The 13,544-nt window shown below is 36.9% G+C and overlaps 3 protein-coding genes across 3 annotated transcripts; 2 read left to right on the top strand and 1 right to left on the bottom strand.

The window, feature by feature from the left end:
- The first annotated feature begins 722 nt into the window (after positions 1 to 722).
- On the top strand, positions 723 to 5,571 carry LOC103343861 (RNase L inhibitor protein-like protein). Its single transcript, XM_089044212.1, has 10 exons — positions 723 to 924; positions 1,021 to 1,049; positions 1,178 to 1,224; positions 1,678 to 1,743; positions 2,157 to 2,197; positions 2,444 to 2,580; positions 3,762 to 3,852; positions 4,278 to 4,349; positions 4,886 to 4,998; positions 5,335 to 5,571. Exons 1-10 carry the CDS (start codon positions 848 to 850, stop codon positions 5,454 to 5,456), a joined length of 795 nt encoding a protein of 264 aa, XP_088900338.1. The 5' UTR covers positions 723 to 847; the 3' UTR covers positions 5,457 to 5,571.
- Positions 5,572 to 6,291: 720 nt separating this feature from the next.
- On the bottom strand, positions 6,292 to 8,253 carry LOC103343862 (uncharacterized). Its single transcript, XM_089044127.1, has 2 exons — positions 8,162 to 8,253; positions 6,292 to 7,497 (listed from the first exon to the last, which is right to left on the bottom strand). The coding sequence occupies exon 2, from the start codon at positions 7,425 to 7,427 to the stop codon at positions 6,441 to 6,443; it is 987 nt and encodes a 328-aa protein (XP_088900253.1). The 5' UTR covers positions 7,428 to 7,497; positions 8,162 to 8,253; the 3' UTR covers positions 6,292 to 6,440.
- Positions 8,254 to 8,479: 226 nt separating this feature from the next.
- LOC103343246 (SAP domain-containing protein) lies at positions 8,480 to 13,400 on the top strand. Its single transcript, XM_008246913.2, has 5 exons — positions 8,480 to 8,943; positions 9,893 to 11,342; positions 12,142 to 12,339; positions 12,419 to 12,570; positions 12,658 to 13,400. The coding sequence occupies exons 2-5, from the start codon at positions 9,923 to 9,925 to the stop codon at positions 13,126 to 13,128; spliced, it is 2,241 nt and encodes a 746-aa protein (XP_008245135.2). The 5' UTR covers positions 8,480 to 8,943; positions 9,893 to 9,922; the 3' UTR covers positions 13,129 to 13,400.
- Positions 13,401 to 13,544: the final 144 nt, after the last annotated feature.

Raw genomic sequence — 13,544 nt, 5'->3', positions numbered from 1 at the left:
AATTCCGTAGATGGAAGGGAATTATTCCTCTCCTTTTTTGGAATTGATTTGATTAATTAGGGATTTGATTTATTAGGGTAAATCAAATCCCTAATTGTGGTAGGTATCAAATCAAATCATAATTCAATTAGGCAACTCCTCATTTAGTTGGGATTCGTGGTAATTAATCAAATCAATTCTCAACCCAATTAGGTAATGTTCAATTTAATTGGGTAATCCCCAATTAAATTAAGTAACTCCCAATTAGGTTAATTAATTCCCAATTAAGTCAAATAATCCCCAAATAGAATGAATCATTTGACCTAGGGTTTTAATTTAATTTGGTTACCACACTTATCATGATATATGAGATGCTTTTTTATTCTTAAGCCTCCTTATTCTCTGCGAGTTTCAATTTTAAAATTCCTTTTATGATTATCTAAACAAGGGAAATTATAATTTCCGTCATTTCTTAAATTCTATATACAAGATATCCAAACACTAAAAATTTGGAATTGACGTAATTTGAAATGATGTAATTACAAATTCCGTCATTTACAAAATCTATAAAAATTAGAATTCCTTCATCCAAATGCTGCATAAATTTTTTTGAGTCACAGAGTTTATCAGCTCGTTAATATTTCCAAAACCGTAGATTATTTTAGACTTTGATAACTGAAATTAGTTAAACTTCAACGTAATAAAATGAAAATTACCCTAAAATATAAGACAAAGAAACCTACCCGCCACAGAAGTCTGGTGCATATACCGACTAAAACCCTCCTGTGAAAGCTAAAACCACATCGGCACCATCTCCACAACCAGCCCATTCCCAGTATTGGGTTTTCTGCAGAAACAAAAACAAAAAATGGGTAACAACAAGCGGTTCAAGAACCACAAGCCCCATCGTGGACAATCTAGTCGGACCAATAACCATCTTCCACAGTAAGTTCATTATTCCATTTCTATTTTACACCAAATTCACCGCGTTGCTCTTGATCATCTTCCCTATCTTTCTTTTTTATCTTTTTTTTTTTTCAGTGAAGGTGATTCCCTACCATCTGATCAAGGTGCCAATTCATCAGCTTTAATTTTTCATTTTTGCATAAGGGTTGGGCTAGAAAGTGTTTGTTATAATTCCAGCTCTGGTATTTTGGATTTTGAGTTTTAGTGATTGATGGGTTTATTGTTACTTCAGCTACGGAAGAGGAGCCAACGGGTCCCAAAATCCAGCTTGCAATGTGGGTATGCATTTCTTTTCTTGTTGATTTACTACAAACTAATTTGTTTCTCCCTAACTTTCGATTTTTCTTTGCTTGTTTCTTTGCAATTTTGTTATTGAGTCACGCTCTTGAAATTGGTATGCTTTTGTGTATGTCTTTTTTTTTCCCACATAATATTAATTTTAGATTCTTATTTTGGGTTATAGTTAAACTGTAATCACTTCTGTGTTATATCACATTCATGTTTAGAAGGGGCTTCGATTGTTTTCTTCTGCCCTTCTTTTCCAGTTCTAGTTTGAGATTTGAGTTATATAAATCTTTTGAAAAAGATATTAGTTAATTTATTTCTAGATAAAGTCCAAACCTTTGGCGTACTCTGCATTATTCTGCGTGTGAAATGGATTTTGAAATATCATCCTCAACTTCAATCTAGTCTTTGAACGTGAAATCATTTGGTGCTATTTTGTTGATTCAGGATTTTGGCCAATGTGATGCAAAAAAGTGCACAGGACGCAAGCTTTCAAGATTTGGGTTTTTGAAAGTAAGTAGCTACGTTTTCCTTTTGAATTACTCATTCGCATTTAAATTTCTATGTTAGCTGGGTTTTTTTTTTCTTTTCAAACAATAATTTGTTTTATTAAATCAGAATTGGCTTGTGGTCTTTAATGCCATGTCTATAAAATTTGCATCTTTAATGTGGATGGTAAATTGTTCATCATATATGAGGTTATCAATTGGCACTAGGATCTCTACTTTATGGAAATATCACTAGTGTAGTGGAATATTTATCAGATATTTTGGATATGGCTTTTTCCAATGGTAAAAAGTAAGTATTTAAAAGAGGCATAGGTCTCGTAACAATTTTTTTTTCAGTGAAAGGCAAGTGTGCCAACTATAAATGATGAAAAGTCTTTTGTAGAAGCTTAGCGTTAACATTCTTACAACTTCATGCAGGAATTGCGTGTCAATAATGGTTTTGGAGGAATTGTTTTGAGGTACCTTACCTTATCTATGATGCTAATTAATTTTCTAGAATGATGTCATGTTGCATTGTGTTAGTTTTATATCATCATCTGCGTGCCCTGGAATATTATACAGGAAAAATAAATAAATTATATACCAAAAATCAACTGAGCATTTGACATTTTTGATGGTGTAATGAGCAATAGTGAATCATTTTAGCCTGCTGCGTTCCCCTCATATATGAATTATTTTACTAATGGTGTTTTCCATTTTTGCAGTCCAGTTGGGACGCTTTGTGTCTCAAGAGAAGATTATAGCTTAATCCAGAGAAAAGGATTAGCTGTTGTGGATTGCTCTTGGGCACGCTTGGATGATGTACCGTTTGTGAAGCTGCGTTGCACTGCTCCTCGCCTCTGTATGAACTTTAGTTCTTCAATCAATTAGCTTACTTGAAGTATCTGATTTGAAGTATAATTTGTGGGTACACACAACCAGGAATGTCCCACATGTCTACTAAAAAATAAATATATATGTGCGGACATACTGATTTATCTATATATATATATATACATGTGGATTTTTGGATTTTTATAGTAGTTGAAATGTAAAGAGCCATATATATGATAATTATAAAACATTAAATATGAGGGTACATATTTCATATACCACAGTGTAAGCCTCTGAAGTCTCACCCACACTTATTCTTTGTTTTTGGAGTGTGTGTGAGTTACTCATAAAATAGAGAAAATACAAATACACTAGTATCATAGCAAAAGATGAAACTGAAAAAGTACCGACTGTTAGTGACTAGGAAGGAGAGAAGGATTGAACAAAATTGCAAAAGAATGGTTATTTAGTTTTCTTTATTTGTCTGGCTTTATGTTTATTGTTATGTAGTTTCTTAAACATGACTGGTTTGGCTCCAAGATCAAAGCTTGATATGAGTGTCTTGAAAAATGCCATCACATTTGTGGAAGTGGGTGTGACACCGAGCTCTCTCACCATAGACTCATTCTAAGGACAAAGATCATTTTGGTGTGATCATTCCTTGTAGATGTTATAGTTAGTGGATGGGGACATTTGGGACCTGCCATGGCAGTGTTTTGACCAGCTGCATACAATTATGGCTGTTGTAAGCAGGAACACAAATAAAGTAGTTCACAGAGCTGCTATGCAAGGCTTGCAGGCTGAGCAACCCTTTATGTACAGTCTTTCTTATGAATAGAATTTCATAGATAGGAAGGCTGCAGTATCTTGATTAATTTTGGTTTCTTAATCTTGATGTATTTGTCTGTATTAATGTTTTTATGCTCTTTGTGGATTACTTGCCCGCTTTACTGTACAGTATTTCTTATGAAATAGAATTTCATATTTTCATTTTAAAAAATGTGCTAATGCTACTAGTCTAAACGAATAACAACCTTGCTTCGCATTTTTATATGGTAATGCCCATGATAATTATGTTATATGGTGTTATTATGGGTCTCAAAATTTACTGCACTTATGGTACTGCTATGCATGCATGGAGTTGAATTTCCGTGTTCGACAGTTTTCTTCTTACCATGTCTCTAAAATTTACAAATCATGTAATTGCAGTGCCTTGGCTTGTAGCAGCAAATCCGGTAAATTATGGTCGACCCTGTCAACTATCTTGTGTGGAGGCATTATCTGCAGCTTTATTCATATGGTACTAAAAACTCTTTGCTTTACCTTGCAGAGTGAGAATTTTTTGTTTATTGCTGATGTCTTTTTGGACCTTACACCAGTGCAATCTGTCATGCCTTTTCTTTTACATATTTTTGTAATTGTATGAGAGATATTAAAGATCTATGACTTCTATGCTTTCCCATAATAATAAAAGTATCTAAGGCTGTTGCGCTACTGCAGTACAACCTACTGACCCAAGTAGGCCCAACCTAATCAAGGCTTAGGTTTGGAGCCTTTTTTCTCCCATGCCTTTGGTATGCTTTAAAGGGTGCTAACATTCATCTTTGTGAACTCTTTGTGATGAACTTATTTCTCCATTTGGCCCAACAGTTTGATATGTTATCTGCCAGACATGCAGTTGAATATTTTCAAACGTTTTTTTTTATTTTTTATATGATTTCACAGTGGGGAAGAAGAAACTGCAAATTTGTTGCTTGGAAAGTTCAAATGGGGTCATGGTTTCCTGTCCCTCAACAGGTATGGATTTAGTTCATTTGTTGAATTGTTTATTTACTTTTACATAATATGAACATCAGAATTCATATTCCAGCCAAGAAATTCGAGCTATGTCAGTTGAAACCCGTAGCGGACTTAGAATATGTAAACCCAATTCACAAAATGAAGTCTAACTTTCAATGACACGGGTCCAGCATCATATCTTAAACGTATGGTTAAGTGAAGAAAATCCATCTAAAGCCCATTTTGTGTTTTGAACTTTCACATTGACCTGGATTGTCATTTCGTTCTGATTTGTTTGCTCAGTTAAAAAGGAAAATTCCATACAATTCTAGATTGACTAGCGTTTTCTAACGAGATTAGTGACTGAAATTCAACTATATCCGACTGCTTAAAGTTCATAATGACCACCCAGTATCATGGTGGTATCTCAGTAATCTCCAAATTATTTTCCATAGTATATTGAGATTACTCTCAATCTTTATCAAACTACACAATTATTCTTGACTTTTATGTCTCTAACACTGTTCAACCATTGGCATTTTAAACCGATGCAGGGAACTTCTAAAGGCATATTCTAAATGTGAAAATAGTGCTGATATTATTTCAGTCCAAAATGATTGGCTTTCACAAAATAGTCAACTTCCGAAGGTTCCTGCAGAAGTGAAAGGTATTTTTCACTCTTAAACAACAGAATAGATACTCTTTACATTATACGGGGCTGGTTCATCTGTTGTTTCAACTTCTGTCCCATTAGATTTCAGGGTGCATTTTTTTTAATCCTTTACATTTTTCATGGAGTCTTCTGTTTTGCTCCATCATCTTATCCATCTTAGCATCCAGCTGGTGGGTGGTGAAGGGCCATACCTTTTTTGTGGCACATATATTCACAAGACTTAGGGCGATCTGTGTGTGCATTCTATCGAACGAGGGTGATCTTTAAAGAGCCATCTTTGTTGAGAAAGTTATGCGAGTCTCACCATATGTTTGCTTTTTTCTGTTACAGGAGCGGACGAGTCATCCCTCAGTGAAGATGAGGGCTCTTATGATTCTGACGATGGACTTCCACCACTGGAAAGGAATATGAATCATTTAGACATACAGGAAAGTGATGATGAAAGTGAGTAACCAAGGGAAAATGTTATTTTTCCAGTGTGATTTAATATGTAAAAATGCTCTAAAAGACTTTTTGTAGTTGACTATACAAATATATCTAATCAGCACGTGATTTTGGCTTTTGGTATGTGCTGAGGTTTGTCATTAATTTAATTATTGTAATTTCAATTCTTTCTGTCTCATGCTTGTCAATTCTTTTTACGTTTATGGCCATGTTTGTCAATTGCAATGCAAAAGGTTGTTGCCACTCTCCACGCTACACACTCATACGCTCCCATGTTTTAGAAGCGATATACAATTTCTCTTACTCACTTTGTTTGGAGTGGATCACTTCACTTTTCGGATTGGGCCAGTCCGGCCTCACAAGTGGATCACTTCACTTTTCGGATTGGGCCAGTCCGGCCCTGTGAGGTATTAAGCCCAAACCCTACCTAGTCACGTAGATTCCATGAACTTTTTAAGACAACGTAGCAATATTTTGTACAAGACACAAGTAAAGGTCATCATTTTATGTTTCGGATTAACCCTTAATAGATTTCTTTAAAAATAAAAATTTACCAACCTGTAGGGGTCAAGTATGGGCCAGAAAGGGGTGAAGAGTGTATGCTAGGTTCAATACCCCTGCAATGAAAAATAAAATAAAATGAAGTCTTAAAATTCAAACTTATTAGTGGTGCTACTTTCCTCGTCACACAGAAGTTGGTAGAAAACTGGGGTTTAATATGACTGGTTGATACGATATCACTTGAAATTTTTTTCTTTTCCACATAATTTACCAGCCATGATTTTGTACAGCTTTAATCACCTTACTCAACATGCTCCAGTCAAATGGTGAAACCGGAAAACAGAAGCACAATAAAACTCAAATATGGCAACCAATACTAATGAGAATACATTATCTGATCCCAAATTGCATCCCTGTCCGACCAAGAAAGGAGGTGGAAACATTAATTTTCTGTTAGTTTTTACAAACTTTTACAACAAGCAGAAATTCATTCACTGTTCTTTAGCTCTTTTCCTTGCCAGATAGCGTTCTTTCGCAGCAGTTAGGGCATCTTCACTTCTTTTATGATGGTTACTCTTTGGTTGGTTTTCTGGTGGCTGTTCAACTGACGAGTTTTCCTGTGCCAACGTGTTTGAAGCTTGCTTTTCATCAGACGGCTCAACACTACTTTTAGAAATAGTTAAAGTTTCCTCTTGATGCCCCTCTATCACCTCTGGAGAATCTACTAGATCCGATGCTGCAATTGCTCTGTCTTCATGTTGCTCTGGCTTGTCCATTTTGACCTGCTTCTCTAGCTGCCTCTCTTTCAAACAGTCAGACTCCAATGGCTCCAATGCTACAGCAATTGATCTGTCTTCATGTTTCTCTAGCTTGCTTAATTCAGCCTGCTTCGCTAGCTTCCTTGACTTGGCATCTTCTGCCCCAAAAGCAACATTTTTTCCTAGGTTGAAGTAAAAATCAGTCAAGTCTTTCTTCTTGGTAACATCATCTTTCTCCTCACGAAGTTGACGCAGTCGTTCTTCCTCCATCCATTTTGCCTGCTCTGCAAGTTTCCTTTTGTAAGCACTTGTAACAAATTTGTCCTTGTCTGCATAGAGGTGATCCTCTTGGGTTCTCTCTTTAGCAAGTTTTCTCTCATATACTATTTCATGCTCTCGGTTTCGTTCTTCTGCTTTTTTCATTAAATACTGAATATATCTTGGCTTTCTCTCTTCACGATCTTGAGCACGAGGTTGGATAGCTTTCTGTTTCATCTCGTCATAAACTCCATCGTAGTCGAACACCGATGGGTCCTGCTCCAGCGCCTTCCTCTGCTGCTCCTCAATATCCTTGAGAGACTTGTTCTTGGAAGCATGGCGAGAAATTTCTTTCTCAACGTCATTGTCATCATCATCGCCAAAACCGAGAGGTTTAGGGAGAGGAGGCCTTGTCGGCTGCTTCTTCTGCTGCGGCCTAAGGTTCAGCCCATACCTACTCATTTTTTTTTTGCCTTTCCTGTGTGATGAGTCGCGTCGGTATGAGTAGGAGGCGCTGCTTCTAAATTCCAATCTACAAAGCAGTTAATTTAGCTTCAATTAATTTAGTAGAAAGTATGTTGGGATTAAAGAGCTGTAAAAGTATACAGAAACCAGGAAAGCATAGTAATCCAAAATTATAAAGTATTCAGATGAGCTTTCCTAACTGCATAAGGATTCTAATTAACTTTCATAGTTGTAAAAGGTCAACTGCATAAGAATTCTAATTAACCTCCTCCTTTTTAATTTTTTTTTTTTTTACTTCATTCACTAATTTTACAAGATTTATAACAACAAAAAACAACTGAAAAAGTAGTAAAAAAACCACATATCACAATTTTTATGCACACCACAAATTATTTCCCATAAAAACAGTTGCCACCCAGTTGCCTATCATAACAATGAATCAGAGAACATGAATGTCCACTAAAGGTGCAATAAACAGGAGAACTTGTAAGCCAATAGCACTCTAGGGTTTCACATCATTTTCAACTCTCAAACACAAAATCCATCAAATAATACACAATCAATCGAATCAATCAAAACCTCAATTTCACTATGCATACGAAAATCAGGGCATGCCCAAATCACCATTTTCACCAAAAAAGAAAGAAGAACCACTGAATTACAAAACCCCAACCAATTTAATCGATTCAAATATCACTGAAACATTAAATTAATTAATTAAAAATACTCACAGTAGGTGGCAGAATCAGGGGCGCCGATCGCAAATTCGTTTCGTCTGTTCCTTCACAGAGAAGACGAGAGTGCAAATCCCATCAGATTTGGGAACGAAGGTGATAAAAAAGAGAGGTTATTTTAGTGAGCCTGGGCCCGATGAACAAGCCCAATTAAGGCCCAGGTTCTCTTAATGGGCCTACATGGGCCTGAGTTCTCTAACTTCAGCCTCATCCTCTATCCAATCAGACACCTCAGAGCAACCACGTAGGATACGTGACCCAAGGGTATTTCCGGAAACCCGGTAACAAAAATATCACATTTTTAGATGAAAGCCCACTTCGTCTCGTTTTCTTACCTCCTCCTTCGATAACACAAACAAAAAAGAAACTAAAGAAGCACAATAGGAACCCTAGAAAACCAAAAATCAAGTTTCCCAAAACGAAAGAGAAAAGAAGAAAGAAATCGTTTTTGTTGTTTCCGTTTTCCCTCTCTCGCATACTTGTTTTTCACATTTTTTGTTTCTCTTTCTCTTTTTTGGTTTGTTTTCGTTTATTTTCAGGAAACGAGAAAATTCACACCGACTCAAGCGCCGGGTCTTTGTTCCATTGGGAGAGCTCTATAAAGATTTAGCCTTGTCAATCTATTTTCTGGGTTTTCTTCATAGATGGTGATGTTTTCTCTGTTTGCTTCTCTAATGGTGGGTTTTGTGTTGTAAATTTAGGGTTTTCAATTTGTCCACTCCCTTTTTTGTGGGCCTTTTGATTCTCTCCTCAAGGCTATCAAGCAAGCGTTCATTCCTGTGAGTCTTGTTATTTTAATCTTTTCGTTTTGTGACGTGTGAATGTGTAATGCATTTTCGTAACTAGGGTTTTTGGTTTTTATTTTTTTATTTTTTATGCTTTTATGGATTATTTGTATAAGAAATTGTGTTTTTTTCTTCCGCAAAGGTATGGCCATTGTTTCTAGTTTATCTGTTTTGTTGGATTTGGGGCTTTGCCAAAGTTTTGAATTCAGGATTTCGTATTTGGTTTTTTTTTTCTTCATTAATTGTAAGCTTATCATTTAGTTTTCTCGATGAATTATGACATAGAGCCTCTATAGAATCTATAGAATTTATTATCATGTATTACCTTCAAATGTTTTTCCTTTTCTCTGCATGACAAGTATTTCTTGATGGATATTTTTTTTTATCAAACATGTTGGTAGATTATGGTCTCTTTGCTAAGTTCATGCATCCGAGTTAATTTACTATGATTGTTTAGTATAATGTATTGGTCATTATTTTGTTTTGTTTTTATTTGTTCATATTATTTGCATGGAATTAGTAATTTGTATTTTCTTGTCATTTTTTGACGGAAGTATTATTTTTAATAGGGGAAAATTTAACTTTTATTGTAATGCCTTGAGTAGAGAACAATTTTTCACAGTTTATTTAGCAAGAAGCTTATGGTATGCAGAAATTGTCGAGACCTCGAGACTTTCATTCTTATTGGGGAAATTGGCCAAATAGTATACTTGGGATTTCAAAATTATCTTCTATGTTATTTTCCAACCTTCATGTGTATGTTAGGCTTCCTTAAATAGTTAAGTGGAAATATCTGTATCATTGCATTTTTTGAATGTGATTGCTTCTTGTTTGGTACTTGGTGGCTGCATTTTCTTGTTTATGTATTAACTGAAGTTATTTTCCTTGTTTTTGTGTGGTTTGCTTTTTTTTTTTTTTTTTTTGGTGTTACTTTAAAAATCAGAATTGAAGGTGAGGTTTTAGCTGAACGAAGATGTCATCACCATATCCAATTCTCGATAATCGACCAATTGATCAATGGAAGGTTACAGAATTAAAAGAGGAGCTCAAGAAGCGGAAATTGACAACCAAGGGTTTGAAGGATGATTTGATAAAGCGGTTGGATGAAGCAATACGAATTGAAAGGGCAAATAATGGTCTTAATGGTGATCCCCAACCTGTTGTTGGGGTGAAAGTTGTAGAGCCACGTTCAGGTTCTAGAACACCTAAAAGTATTGGTTCTGGTGGACGTAAAAGGACTGAAAAAGTTGATGTTCCAGTTCAGATTGACAACCGCGCAGCAACTTTGGATCAAGGGAATATTCAAGAAGGTTATATTTTGGTGGATAAAAATGCATGTGCTATTGTTGAAGAGGAGCTGGGTCAATCGACTACTGTGGAAACCACTGTGGAAACCAGTGTTACGGTCACCGAGAGTGTGGTAACTGAGGAAGTAGTAGTTGTGCAAGATTCACAGAACACTGAAGCCAATAAGGGGAATAGGAATTCAAAGCCCCTACTGGAGAATGAGTATGCAAAGCCCCTGCTTGAGAATGAGGACCCAAAGCCCCGGCTTGAGAATGAGGATCCAAAGCCCCAGCTTGAGAATGAGGACCCAAAGCCCCGGCTTGAGAATGAGGATCCAGAGCCCCAGCTTGAGAATGAGGATCCAAAGCCCCAGCTGGAGAATGAGGATCCAGAGCCCCAGCTGGAGAATGTTGATCTAAAGCCCCAGCTGGAGAACGAGGCTCAAAAGCCCCAGTTGGAGATTGAGGATCTAAAGCCCCAGCTGGAAAATGAGGGTTTAGAGCCTACAGCCAAGGATGACATGCTCGGCTCTTCTGCTCCAAACCACCAGGTATCTGAGGTCAGAACTTTAGGGTCTGAAGTAAAATATGATTCTATTTCTACTGATTCTGTGTCAATTAATGAAACGATTGAACTAAAGGATAATATAATTGATCATGTCAAATTAGAATTAGATATTGTTAAGCCGGAGATGGTGGACCCATCATCCAGCACTGTTGTTCCAGTCAGTGGTGATTCACATCCAATGGATGTTGACGAGCCACTTGAGGACAAGGCATCTCTTGGAGAGAAAGATGACAACATTACAAATGCAGACATTAGCAAGAAAAATGATAATGCGGATTTGGGGTACTCAGAAATATTAAATTTAGAGAGAAGTTCTGGAGATGATTCTATGGAAGAAGATGTGTTGGACAGTAAACAAATTGATTCAAAATATAGTTCTGACGATGTGGGAGATATTGGTGAGAAAAATGAAGTTCCTATTGTGAATGAGGAAAGTCGTGCTGGTATTGTGGGAGATGATATTGCCACAGACAAAAATGATGTAAGTGTTGAGAACAAGAATCATCCAGCTCTTCCTGCTGAGAAAAGAAAGCTTAATGGTAAGCATTGCAGCCAGTGTTTCTTGGTACTATTATATTTTTCAACCCATCTGTTACATTACTAACTGTGGAAACATCTGTGTGAGTTGGGATCCATAAAGTTTATGCATTTGGCTTCTGAAACATATATTATCTTCATGCAATTTCGAGCTATCTGTGGTGCATACATGTAATAAGGTCATTTGTATATCACAAAGAACACATTTTTCTTTAGGAGTAGGATTAATACTACCCACCCATTTATGACTTTTAATAAATAATCAAATAGTCTCTTTAGTTTTAGTTGTTTCTTTATGAATAAATAAGGTCTTGGAATACTAATGAACTACCTAATTATACAAGGACATCAATGTTTTATAGGAATTCTACTATTATTAATGTTTTGTTGGAATTTTGGAAATGTCTTTAAGGACAAGTGTGAGAGTCATTCTTAGTGTATAAAGGGACAGATAACTTTGTGATGAATATAATCAGTTTCTGAATGTACCTTGATTCCCGTTAGAAATTTTAGGCTTCGATGTTCTGCCTTTTACTTATTGTGTAAGGGGACTATACCTACTTTCAGCCACTTTATTTCACTGATCTTATTTTCCTTTGTTTTTTTATGCATATTTTTTAGGTATTGCTATTTTGTAAGTTTTGATTACTTTTTGTTCCCCACATCTGCATGATTCCTGTACTTGTTTGAAATAATATCATATTTTTGGCTCTGTACGTTGTGTTTTTTGATCTTTTTCCCTTTAGCCATTAAAGAATCTGGTATTAGTATAACCTTTTTATTGGATAACTTCCCTTGCAGATCAAGCAGCAGTTGGAAGCAATGAGCCTGTAAAGAGGCGCAGGTGGAACTCTGAAAACCTTAAAGTTCCAGAGCTGCAAAGCCCTCTTCAAACACCTTCAGTCACACCCAAGGATACTTTCCAGACCCCCAGTTTGAAGCGTAGCTTTTCAAGATCAAACTCTACAATGGGTGAGGATGCCCCCAAGGAACGTGTTGGTGAGTTATTGTTCTTTTCTTGTATCTGATAATGTCCAGCAACATATGTTTTGATTCCTTATATCTTTGTTTGTTGCAGTTCCACCATCGCAGAAGCCTCCAACTAATTCCCTTAGAATTGATCGATTTCTGCGACCTTTCACCTTGAAAGCTGTGCAAGAACTTTTAGGCAAAACTGGGAAGGTTACTGATTTCTGGATGGACCACATCAAGACTCATTGCTATGTTACTGTAAGACTGACTCTCTCTCTCTCTCTCTCTCTCTCTCTCTCAGAATGAAACTCATCCCTTCCTCATGAAATTACTGTGTTTATGCAGTATTCATCAGTGGAAGAAGCCTTGGAGACACGGAATGCTGTGTATAACCTACAGTGGCCTCCCAACGGTGGGCGTCTTTTAGTGGCCGAGTTTGTTGATCCCCAGGAAGTGCAAACACGGGTTCAGATTCCTCAGACTCCTGCTACACCCATCAGCAGCGGTCCTGCTGTTCCTGTTGCCCCATCCACCTCACAGCCACAGCCTTCACCCCGTCAACCTAGGCAGCAGCAGCAGCAGCTGCCACCACCGCCTTCTCTTCCACCTCCACCACCTTTGACTGCCCCTTCCTCAGCAAGAGAACGGCTTCCTTTGCCTCCCCCACCTCCTCTACTGGAGAAACTTGATACACCAATTGTCACTTTGGACGATCTCTTTCGAAAAACCAAGTCAACTCCTCGAATCTATTACTTACCTTTGTCGGAAGAACAAGTGGCTGAAAAACTTGCAGCACAGGGCAAAAATGCCAAGTAGCAGGAGCATCGCCACAGTCCATCCATGGCTGCTGTTCAGATTTTCTTTTCAGTCAGTCAGTATGTTAGATGTAGGGAAGTGTCTTGTAATTGCATGTTTAATGGATTTTTGTTATTATGAAATCTTGTTGATGGTTGAGAGGGCCTGAGACCTAGTGTTTTTCTATATTAGTATTAGAACCCTTATAGACTCAGCCTTATTTATTTGCTTGTGGATCCATTTGTATCTTCGTTTTCTATTGGAGTAGAGTTCCAATTTCACTTTACTTTAAACTGATGGAGCCTAAATTATATTGATGAATCTGGATTTTGAATTTTGGAAAATGGGTTTAGGGATGTTGCTTCCTAGGGTAATTAGGGTTGCAGGATAAACTCTTTGGAATGAGAGCTGAGCACAACATACAAACTTTAGAAAAA

This window comes from Prunus mume, linkage group LG1 (genome assembly GCF_029339155.1).
Source record: "Prunus mume cultivar Tortuosa linkage group LG1, ASM2933915v1, whole genome shotgun sequence".
NCBI classification, from domain to species: Eukaryota; Viridiplantae; Streptophyta; class Magnoliopsida; order Rosales; family Rosaceae; genus Prunus; species Prunus mume.
Note: the sequence above shows the minus strand (reverse complement) of the source record. Positions and strands in the feature narration are given on the sequence as shown.

Coding starts and splice junctions, on each gene's coding strand:
- LOC103343861 (XM_089044212.1), top strand. CDS start 848: ATGGGTAACAACAAGCGGTTCAAGAACCACAAGCCCCATCGTGGACAA. Junction 925..1,020: donor ACCAATAACCATCTTCCACA/GTAAGTTCATTA, acceptor TTTTTTTTTCAG/TGAAGGTGATTCCCTACCAT. Junction 4,350..4,885: donor GGTTTCCTGTCCCTCAACAG/GTATGGATTTAG, acceptor AAACCGATGCAG/GGAACTTCTAAAGGCATATT.
- LOC103343862 (XM_089044127.1), bottom strand. CDS start 7,427: ATGAGTAGGTATGGGCTGAACCTTAGGCCGCAGCAGAAGAAGCAGCCG.
- LOC103343246 (XM_008246913.2), top strand. CDS start 9,923: ATGTCATCACCATATCCAATTCTCGATAATCGACCAATTGATCAATGG. Junction 12,340..12,418: donor TGCCCCCAAGGAACGTGTTG/GTGAGTTATTGT, acceptor TGTTTGTTGCAG/TTCCACCATCGCAGAAGCCT. Junction 12,571..12,657: donor AGACTCATTGCTATGTTACT/GTAAGACTGACT, acceptor GTGTTTATGCAG/TATTCATCAGTGGAAGAAGC.